This window comes from Arachis hypogaea, chromosome 17 (genome assembly GCF_003086295.3).
Source record: "Arachis hypogaea cultivar Tifrunner chromosome 17, arahy.Tifrunner.gnm2.J5K5, whole genome shotgun sequence".
In the NCBI taxonomy this organism is placed as follows: domain Eukaryota; kingdom Viridiplantae; phylum Streptophyta; class Magnoliopsida; order Fabales; family Fabaceae; genus Arachis; species Arachis hypogaea.
The window spans coordinates 4592975-4604823 of record NC_092052.1 but is presented as its reverse complement, the minus strand read 5'-3'; the positions used below and the strand labels follow the sequence as shown (position 1 = coordinate 4604823).

At 35.4% G+C, this 11849-nt stretch overlaps 2 protein-coding genes across 2 annotated transcripts; both read right to left on the bottom strand.

The window, feature by feature from the left end:
* Nucleotides 1-336: 336 nt before the first annotated feature.
* On the bottom strand, nt 337-4237 carry LOC112765598 (coniferyl alcohol acyltransferase-like). Its single transcript, XM_025811491.2, has 2 exons — nt 3735-4237; nt 337-1399 (listed from the first exon to the last, which is right to left on the bottom strand). The coding sequence occupies exons 1-2, from the start codon at nt 4155-4157 to the stop codon at nt 446-448; spliced, it is 1377 nt and encodes a 458-aa protein (XP_025667276.1). The 5' UTR covers nt 4158-4237; the 3' UTR covers nt 337-445.
* Nucleotides 4238-7528: 3291 nt separating this feature from the next.
* Nucleotides 7529-10125, bottom strand: LOC112762638 (uncharacterized). The gene is made up of 6 exons (XM_025808505.1): nt 9372-10125; nt 9120-9262; nt 8771-8827; nt 8268-8608; nt 8012-8171; nt 7529-7951 (listed from the first exon to the last, which is right to left on the bottom strand). Exons 1-6 carry the CDS (start codon nt 10123-10125, stop codon nt 7529-7531), a joined length of 1878 nt encoding a protein of 625 aa, XP_025664290.1.
* Nucleotides 10126-11849: the final 1724 nt, after the last annotated feature.

Below are 11849 nucleotides of genomic sequence, written 5' to 3'. Positions count from 1 at the left end.
ATTTAATAAATGAGATCTATTAATCTTCATCCAATGAAGACCATTATATATATATTGATCTTTCCGGATTATTAATGTCTTTTTTAATAATCCTATAACCAAGAACAATTTAGATTAAATTATAAAAGATTTATCTCTCAATATTATGATCACTATCACAATGACAAATCTCTAAATTTAATCAAGGACCTTATTATATTAACATTTTAATATAATAATAATAACAAATTATTTGACACGTGATTGATTGGATTGTGTCATACTATTTATTTCCAACATTAAGTAATACAAAAAAAGTTTAGCTGTTTAGGAACGAGTAAAAAAAAATAATTAATCTTACATCATAAAATATAATCTTATATCATTAAAAATATTAATAATAATTAATTAATAACTATAAATCATACAAATTTACTGACTCTTAACACTTTGTCCTGAAGTAATGTTAATTGTTGAGGTAGTCCCAAGTGAAGGGCTTAAAGACATGATTTGCCATAGACTCAATGAAATGTATGTGGGGTTTGAGAAGGTGCATGTACACCACCCAATCACCATTTTTCTTAGGACTTGGCATTGGCATCACATATCCAGCATCACCACCCCAATGAAAATGGTATGATCCAAACACGGGTTTTCCCCAACCAAAGTCAACTTTTGACTCTGGAAATCTTTGACCACAAGACACCACAACAGCGGGTCCCACATCAATTGTGTTCCCACAATAAATTCTCGCCAACGCTGGTGAAGGACGGTGCTCTTCCACCCAGTCAATCAGCCCTAGGAAGTGTTCTTCCGTCAATGCCGTTTCCAGAAACTTGTGAACCTCTTCTGCCACCCAACTCAACGGCTTCTCCACCAACTCCTCCACCGCTTTCCCGCCAAAAGGGATAGAAAGCACATTACCAAAATAATCATCCATCGTAGCTTCTTTGAGCCTCTTCCTTCCATCAACCACCACACCCATCTTGGCAACAAGCCTTTTCTCGCTAGAGGAGGAGGATGTAGCCATGGCAACCATCTTCCACAAGAACGCGGTGAAAGATTCAAGCTTTGTGCGGTTCTTGATAGGATCCGATGAGCTTGCAAGTGATTGCATGTGGCTGAGTTGATCAGCCGTGGTGTAATATATCCGGCTTATGAGTGAGTTGAAATGATTGGGTTCGAGTTGAGATGGAGGTGGAAGGGAAACATACATGGCGTCCAGGGAAGGGTGGATGCAAAGAGGGCGTCGAGGGATGAGGAGGGAGTGACGAAAACACGGCTGTGCTGCGGTGGTGGGCTTCATGGGGCGGGCTATCTCGGCCCATGAGACTAGGAACATGTTTGCTGAGTGTGCGTCTGCTATGCGATGATCGAAGGTGCATGCCACTATTATCCCGCCACATTTTAAAGATGTCACCTGCACAGTTGATTAGATACTAAATTCTATTGATTATATAATTGGGAGCCACTAAGCCGTTTTTTTTAAAGATATGTTTTAATAATTAAAATTTAATATATATAATCGATTAAAACGTATTATTTTTGTCATAATTAGATCAGATAAATTGATTTGACCAAAAAATTGATGAACTAAATTTTAAACTGATATAAATTAATATTTTTTTAATAAAAAAATATTACAATACCTTATTATAGAAAATGACTAAAATACTCATATATATATATATATATATATATATATATATATATATAACCCTAAATCTTAACTTCACGACAACTTAGAGAGAAGAGAAGGGTTAAAATTTATTGTTCTCAAAATTAATATATATATATATATATATATATATGAGTATTTTGTCATTTTTTATAATAAGGGTATTGTAATCATTTTCTATAAAAAAAATATTAATTTAGACTGGTTTAAGATTTAGTTTATTGATTTTTTGTCCTAATTTTGATAAAATTAATACGATTTAATCAGTTATATGTATTGAATTTTAATTACTAAAAAACATCTTTAAAAAAAGTTCTTTTTAATGTGTTTATCTAAATGACTCCTATATAATTATATGCCAATTGATGGTTGCAAAGGTATGAAAATGTTTTTAATATTTTTATTGTCAAATATTTTTATAAGATATAAAAGATAGTCTGGTGTTTTACCTTCATGTCAAATTTAAAAAAGAGTCGCATTTAAAGAATATAATATACAAAATCTAACCCGATAATTATATCAATAACTATTTTTATCATTTAAATATATAATCTTGAGATCAAATGGAACAATTCAACCATTATTACAAAATTCTTTATATATTTTTTATGGTTAAATAAAGCAAAAACTCACATGTTCAATGGTGATCACCAATTCTACTTTTTCTTTATAGTATATGTGTGAAATTTGTCCATTATTTTTTTTAAAGTCAAAAGGTATTTATTTCATAATCAAAAGGAATATAAAGGGTTTATTGAAGATAAAAATAAAGAAAAATAATAAAAAGACAGAGAATCTAAAAAGATGACTTTAATCCCTAATATTTCACTTGCAGGAAAATGAGAGGGCATAAAAGAGTTATAAAAGAGAAATAGTAAAATTTGTCCCTCAGCCAAGATGAATACATTACACTTTGATGAAACTCAAGCTGTGTATAATCAATCTTTATAATGTATAGTTGCTGTCAGCATTAGAACTAACTGAACTAACTAAGCAACTCTCTTCTCCCTTAATATATATTTTTATTATGAAGGTGATTATAAATTTATAACTGAGAATTGTTAGCTGATTTAATTTATTTTCATTAATTAAAAATTATCAATTATTAATTTTATATGGTACAAATTTTCATCTTAAAATAATCGATTTTCTATAAATAAAAAAAATTATCTACACCACACATTTTGTAGTTTGTACTCTTATTTCCATTTTAGTTATAAATATTTTAATTTAATTATATTTTTTTATGAAAATTGATTATAAGTAGTTTATAACTATAAATATAAAACTATTCAATATATTTTATACAGATGATCTGTTGGTAACTTATGATGCATGCAGACACGTGAATTTAAAATTGTTATAAGACATGGAAACACGATATATATAATATATAAAGTATTTTTTTAGATAAATTATAATGATATTTTAGTATATTGATATTAAAAATATAAATTAAAATTTTAATTATTTTTAATATATTTTTTATTATATAAAATATTTAAAATATTTTTTGTTTTAATAATTAATAATATATGCTATTTCTAAACTTAATATATGTTAAAAATAAGGTTGGACACATTGACACATAATGATATTTAGGTGTGTCTAAACGTGTTTGAAAAATAATTTTTTATTTTTTATCAACACACAATTTGGACATAGAAAACACACATATCAGACAAATATCGTATCCAAAATGTGTCCGACATACGAATACTATAAATAAAAAAAAAAAATTCTTACTTCATAGTTGATAATTAATTTATAATATTTATGTAACATGACTTGTTATGTATATCTGATAAAAAAAAAGACTAGCATTCATGATTTAAGATTTTTAAAAGAGCATATGAACACTTAAAAGAAAAGTATGATACACTATAATATATTATAAAAAAGTTTTCAAATATACTTAAAATATCGGTATTCTAATAATTTTAATGGTTGATTTTAATCAATATATTATATATATATATATATATATATTATAATTAAAATTATTAGAACATTGATGTATCTAGAATGCTGATATATTTAGTATATTTGAAATTGTTCTTATTGGTACTATATATACCTGAACAGCAAGGACGCCATGCTTCTTCTTTGGAACAAGCTTTCCTTCAATGGATTCATCAGGGTTGTACAAGTTAAGATGATGAAGGTGAACATCAGCCTCAGCCTCAACAAAATCAACCCCACGGTTATTGCAAAGAATCTCAGGTTCACCCATGGAGTTTTGCACCACCTCACCAGCAAATACATAATAGGAAACCAAAACCTGAGCCAATGCATTCTTAAGGGACTCCACCATTGATCCAAAGCTGAGTGGTGTTGTGTTGTAGCAAAAGAAGACACCAACGTCAACGGGTGGAAGAAGGAGGTCAAGGTTTGAGAACGGTAACCGATGGTCTTGAATTGGCAAAACCGCCGCAACAACCTCTTCCTTGGTCACACTCACCCTCAACGCTAGTTCTTCTCTTCCATTATTACCACCCATTATTATTTTGTTATAGTCTAGAAAAATATAATAATATAATAATAAAAGTATCAATATTAGGATTACTAATAGAAGTATTATTCGATGAATTTGAGCTAAGAAGTTTTGTTAGCATGTATTTATAGGCGGGTGTTATACCTTACACTAGTGTATGGACAAAGTCACAAAGACATGTGAATATATATAATTCCATAAACGTGGTTGTTGCGACTTGCAAGGATTAATTGTAACTATCACTGAACTGCAGCAAAACCTATAGATGGCGGTGGTTTCAAAAAAGGCTATAACTCATGCCTAAGAATTATTAAATAATTTAGTATATTTGATTAAATTATTATTTAAGGATTATTAATAAATTTGATTAAATTATTATTTAGTATTTATTAATTATTAATTTTACATAAAAATAATTATTAGTTTTTATTACGGTAAAAACATAACCACAGTTTAATTGGCAGTAATTTTGTGGCCTCTCTTACAAATTAAAAATGTTATTTGTACACTAAAATCAGTTATCAATATATTTGTATATAAATACATATGTAGTTTAATTTATTTTTAAAATATATTTATATTCTAATATGTATTTTATACTTGTAGCTAATTTTGATAGTTAATTTTGGTATACACACATAACATAGTTGTTTATAAATTTATACATAGACTACAGTAGTAAGTATATAATTTTATCTAAAATAAAAGTAATAATTTTTAATATTTAAAAATAAATTTGAATATAAAAAATTTAAAAAGTTTAACATTTAATTTTACTAACATCTTTCTAAGTGTTGCCAAAATTTTTTTTGGTGACTTAAAAGAAAATAAACAAAAACTAAGAAAGAAAAAAAAAACAAGAAACTGCTTAAGAAAGACAGTCCCGCTGAATACTACTCTCAAACTCCTTTCAATGCAATGGAAGCTCCACTTGGAGAGAAATAGTCCTCATTGCAGTCTTTGCCATGATGTCTGCTACTGTATTTGCATCTCTCAAGATCAACCGAAGATCAGCACGCCATTTCCAAGACATGATATCTCGGATTTTTAACACCAAAGGATCAATAAACCCAGAGCAATCTTATAAATTATTGACAATAGTAAAAGCCTCCACACAGTCTATCTCACATATAATGTCTCTTTGTCCCGAGTCCCATGCTAAAAGAAAGCCTCTCCAAATAGCAAACAATTCTCCTTGTAAAATACTACGACTCTCAATTGTTCCCAGACAGCCTCGTTGCCACCTTCCCTTCCAATCTCTGCTAACACAAGCAAAACCAACTCGAGCACCATTGCCAAGATAGCTAGCATCACAATTAATCTTAAAGGTACCCACTGAGGGGGGAATCCAAGAGCCACTAATGGTTGAGGGGATAGATAGTCGGTGCAACTCAAAAATATTTCGGAGCTCCTTTTCTAAGGACAAAGCCATACCAATCACCTTGTCTGTGGTCCAATGCTCGTGAGGATGAAAGATCTCGTTATTTCTCGAACACCAAATCCACCAGAGACCAGAAAAGAATCTAAAGGGGCGCTGTTTGCTATTATGTAAGAACCAACTCATCAAATCCACTGGTTGATCGGAGATCCCTAAAGCTTGCCAAACAAGTTGGGCTTTTGGACAATCCCGAATACAATGTAAAACCGATTCCTGACCTGAGAAACATCGTGGACAGCTATCCGTGTGCGAAATGCCCCTCCTAAAACGAAATGCAGCAGTAGGAAGAGCCTCGCGAAGACATAGCCAGGCCAAAAATTTGTGTTTTTTCGGAATATATTGATGCCAAAGCCAAAGCCAATTACCCCTATCCTCCCAACTAAACATCTTCTTACTGAGCCACAAATAACCACTATGAGCATCATAAACCTTTGAGGCCGCACCAGTCCAACACCAACCGACCTCTGAACCAGCTTGAACATCTGGGTTGTAAGAGTTAATATTGCTCTGCAGAGACTGATTCAGAGGAGAATAGATATTCTCAAGGTTCTAGTGTCCAGATGAACAAAGGTCCAAGATCCTGAGATCCGAATCAGAAATGTAAACATAATCCATCTCCTGACACAGTCGCCCCTCTCTTCTCCATTTAGAAAACCAAAAGTTCTGTTCCAAATCCCCAATGCACCAACTAAAACTTTCCTTCAGGATATCCCAAGCTCGACATATACTCTTCCAAACATAAGATCCCCTTCCTCAAGACCGACTAAAACAATCATCCTTAGAAGAATGGTATTTCTCCGTCAACAGTTGAACCCATAGCTTGTCGGGATGGTGAAAAAGTTGCCAAACTAGTTTTCCAAGAAGAGCAATATTGGCACAAAAAGGATTTCTAATTCCCAGACCTCCAAACTTCTTAGGAGTGACCAACACTTTTCAGTTAACTAGATTCAGGCCTCTACCATCAGCTTGACCCTTCCATAGAAAGTTTCGCATCATGGATTCTATCTTATTAATTACCCCTTTAGGGAAGAGAGATACTTGCATGCGATAAGTAGGAATCGCAGTCACTACCGAGTTGAGCAAACAGAGTCTGCCTGCCTTATTAAGCAATCTCCATTTTCCAGCTGGCTAGCCTTCCCCGAATCTTGTCCAAAACATCGTTGAAAATTGCGCGTGTCACCCGAGAGTGATTAAGGTTCACCCCTAAATACTTGCCCAAGTTCTGGACGAATTTGATGGAGGAGACTCCAGTGAAAATCTCTTTTCTTGTCGCTGAAACATTCCTGGAGCATAGCGCTTTAGATTTTTCCACATTAACCTTCATCCCATAGGCTCTGCAGAAATTTTCCAAAGCTACCATTACAGTTTGAACTTGCTGTTTTCCAGCTTTACAGAAAAGAAGCAAATCATCGGCAAACATCAAATGAGAAATTCTTGGACCCCCTCTAGAAACTGCAACCGGCTTCCACAAGCCCTTATCAACTTGCTAATTAATAGAACATGACAATCTCTCCATACACAACACAAACAGATACGGTGATATAGGATCTCCTTGCCTAAGACCCTTGCTCAGAGTAAAGCTATTTAATCTATCCACATTCCAGAGGATAGACAGTGAGGAAGCAGTGACACAACGCATAATCAGATTGACTGTCGGAGGAGGAAAGCCAAAACTCACCAGGGTTTGTTTCAGAAATTCCCAATCCACTCTATCGTACGCTTTCTCCAAATCAATCTTAAAGGCCAGGGTGCCTTTCTTTGAATTTGTCTTCTTCATGAAATGGAGAACCTCTTGTGCTACAATGATGTTGTCTGGGGTTCCTCTCCCTGGGATAAACCCTCCTTGAAGGGGTCCAATAATCTCTTTGAGATGGGGACGAAGTCTATTGACCAGGACCTTTGTTATAACTTTGTAAACCACATTACAGAGACTAATTGGTCAGAAATCCTTCATGAAAACCGGGTTTTCTACCTTCGGAATAAGAACCACAAGAGTTTCCATCATCCTTGGATCCATATCCAAACCAGAGAACGCATGACGAACCATAGTCCAAACATCAAAACCAACAATCTTCCAGTATTCTTTAAAGAAGAAAGCCTGAAACCCATCAGGGCCCGGCGCCTTAAAAGAATGCATACTGAAAACAGCCGACTTAACTTCTTCCAGAGTAACTGGCGCTGTTAGGCTACAACAGGCTTCATCATTCAGGGAAGGCAGTGGCACATCACCAAGACAACCTAAGTCTACATCCTCCGACTGGCAGAATAGGCGTTTATAGAAGGATTCAGCTTCCCTTCTAAGGACATCCGGGTCCGTTTCCCACACCCCATCTTGAAGAAAGAGACCATGAATCTTATTATGCTTTCTCCGCACAAGAGTCTGGACATGAAAGAACTTGGTATTTCTATCCCCAAATTTTACCCACTGCTCTCTGGATTTTTGAAACCATAGAAGTTCCTTCTGCACAAGCGTGTTATTAAATTCCTCAATCAGCTGTTTTTCTTTTTGCTGCATAGACAAATCTTCCATTACTTCAAGTCGTTTCTGAAGAAAATTAATCTGTCTCTCCAATTTGTATTTCCTAACAAAAATATTGCCGAACACTTTAGAATTAAACTCCAAAGAGTTCTTTTGCACTTCTGAAAGCTTGCCATGCATCTCTCTGTAGCCAGCCTACCATGATTGGTTCACAATATCTCTATACCCCGGATGAGTTGCCCAAGCTGCAATAAACCGAAAAGGTCTATTCTTTTTCGGTTGGGGACGACCTGTATAGCGTACTAGGATAGGACAATGATCAGACTGAAGCCTATTTAAAATTTCTGCGTAAGCCTCTGGAAATAGAGATAGCCAGCCACTATTGATACAAACCCGGTCAAGTTTTTTCGCCACCTCAACACCATTTTTAACCCTTCTGTACCAAGAAAACTGTCTTCCAATAGTCTTCAAGTCAAACAGATTACTATCCCCTAGAGAGGCAGCAAGCCGATCTGCATGACGACTCGAGAAGAGGCAACCCTTAGATTCATGAGAGAATAGTACTTCATTAAAATCACCAAGAACAATCCATGGCCCGCAGAAAGACGAAGACTGAGTAACAAGATAATCCCATAGCAGAACTCTGGTATTAAATTGAGGACTACCATAGATACCACTGCACCTCCAAATCACATTATTTACCTGAACTTCAACTGTAACACACTGATCGAAAGCATCAACCCATTTGCAGTGAACACCCTGTATTGCAGAAAGGAACCAGATACCCCCCTTATGTCCTGACGCCTCCACTATACCAATAGGGTGATAACCAAGTCATTCCCAAAATAGTTTCAAGTGTTGAAACGGAGAGTGAGTTTCAACCACAATAAAAATTACAGGTTTAAATTTCCTAACCAGCTCTTTACAATTCACCCGGGCTAACTTATTAGAAGCACCCCCTAAAATTCCAAGCTATTATATTTAAACTATCCATAATATAAAATATAAAAATATAAAACAAAGAAATCAAAGTGCTTCACCAACCTCAAACCGAGGCTTGCCCAGCGGAAGCGACTCCCGTGACCTTCAGGTTTGCCGGATCTCCATGGAATATCTCCTTAATCCCGCCTACCGACGCAGTAACAGCCGGCAATGCGCCTTTCTTCTCCAATGAACCGCCACGGTAACACCCTCCTTCACGGTTGCAGGAAGACATGACGATGCTTCCACCACCGTGTCTCCATTCTTCTCAACTGGCGAGCTCTGTAGGGACCCCAGCCTTGGTCGTTTCCGGAGAGAGGACCTGCAAGGCACTGGGGTGTGTCGGGTTGAGAAGATGACGTCTTACCAGCACGGGAAGCGCTGTGTCCGACCTTGACTCGTGACCCGACCCTAGCGCGATAGGAGCTGGATCCATTCGTGTGAGAGAAGTGAATGGTGGGCCTGATTACTCTACCCGAATCGGTTCTGGATTGAATGCCTCTTTGGACCTTGTTAGATTGCTTCTGACCCAGCTTGGTTTTACCTTTCCTCACAACTTTCTCCCAGCCTGGTTCATCATGCATGCAAGCCTCTTCAACATTATTTCCTTCCAAATTATTAGCCTCCAAATCCTCTTGCAAATTCGATGCAGGATTCTCGCCAGTAACGCCACCTACCACATTAGGTTCTACTTCATTTGAATTGTGAATTTTGGTCTCAGGATGTGGCATTGCCTTTGTACCGTCCCGTGGCTTGGTGGCATCGGAATCAGCACTCTTTTCTTCCTTAGAGTCTCTACCCAAGCACTGTGCCATATCGTGACCATAACGTGCACAGGAGTTACAAATTAAATTTAAACTTTCATACTCTACTACATGAGTTACGCCTTCCACAATGATATGCTTGATCACTGGCAGTCCTAAATTTATTTGAACACATACTCGGGCATATCGTCCTCTCTCTGCCAACTTAGTGGCTAAGTCCACTTTGATGGGAACTCCTATTGCAGAAGCAATACGCATCATGGTCTCTGTTCCTGATAGCACCATATTGGGAACCCCGAAATCCGAACCCATACAAGCGTAGACCCGAAGGATTGCTCACATGGCCGAAATTCTATATCCCACGGTTTTACAGCAACGCAGTGCCCCTCAATCAACCACGGGCCACCAAGCATGACCTTCTCACGATCTTCACATGCATCGAATTTTACCATGAAGTACCCAAACCCCACATCAAGCAGATCAAAGCCATCTTTGCCAAACCATCCGAAACTTGTGTGAAAGAGCTGTGTAACTATAATTTTTATCGAGAACCTTGATCACTAAAACTTCTCGATAAGGCTCTGCCAAACAAAGCTTGGCTTCTTCAGTGAAGTTTACACATGGAGGTTGGGAGTCACCCTGCTTGCCCACCACCGTGGCTATACTATCCCCAGATAGAGATCCTGCAAGTACAAACGCCTTCGATTTCTCTGGACCAATAACTTTATCTCTAAAGGAGATCTTTGTAGGATTTGAAAAACCCTCTCGTGAAAAATCCTCCTTGACACCGGATGCACCCCCACCCATACTCTCCCCTTTATCTCTTCCGACGCCATGGTCGCCATTCTCACTGTGTTTCGCCCTCAAACACTCGTTTCCGTTCTCTCCTTCTCTCATATGTACTCTTTCTCTGCTAGGGCTTCTAAATTAACAGAATTGTCTTGCTCACCAAAATTATATAGTCGCTACTGTCACAATTCACAAGGTGCTTGAAGTGGACTAACGAAAATGTAAGATAAAATTAAAGACAATAAAATTGTCATCGTCATCAATTTCATTATGAAAAACTCGGATAAAATCATTAGTCGGTGAAAATTAATATTTTGAATTAAAGACGTCTTAAATTCAAGAGTCTAATTATACAAAAATATAAAAATTTAATTCAACTGCACCCCTAATATGTTCATTTAAAATGGTTACAAATATATTCTGTAAATTATTATAATTATTTAAATAATACTTGTATTTTTTAATTTAAACAATAAAGATAATATTATTTATATGAATAATAAACAAAGACAATTTTATAAAGAAAAGAATACTTACTTTTTTTGGTCTTATACTATACATACTCACCATACTCACACAGAATACAAAAGTTTCTATACTTCTATACTTTTAATTGTGTTTTTTCAAAACAAAGCAAAATTAAATAAAAAAAGAAAAAACATAAAGGACACCCCAAAAAATGAAAGCTAAGCTGGAATCAAATATTAAAAATCCAAAACATCAAGGCCCCAAAGAAAAGATAACCAAAAAAACTAAGCTAACACTGCAAAAAAAGATAAATAAATAAATAAAACAATGACACATGCATATCACTCCCACAATACCACGGTTATGATTTGAAAAGAAGAGAAAATTTATTCTTTTAATTTCTTGTATACAGTGCACACTTACGCGCAAGACATAATATTTTGAGGAGTGTTAGGGGACAGTAACTTTTGTGATTTGTAGCCATCAAATAGCCATCAATAATAATTTTAATGGTGTGAAATTGTTGTGAGATTTCATCCAATGATTCACTTTTTCTTGCTGGTTACATGAGAATTTAAAAAAATTGCTGGGCTTAGACTTTTCCTAATATTTTTTATAAACACTTATGCAAACAACCCTTGGAATCCATGCATCCCATGCCACACCATATGCATACAACAACACAACACTTGGATCATTTCACTTTTAAGTTTCAATGCTTTAAACTCCATAATTTTTTTAAAATCAGATTACACAACACACTTTATTTCACAGAGTAA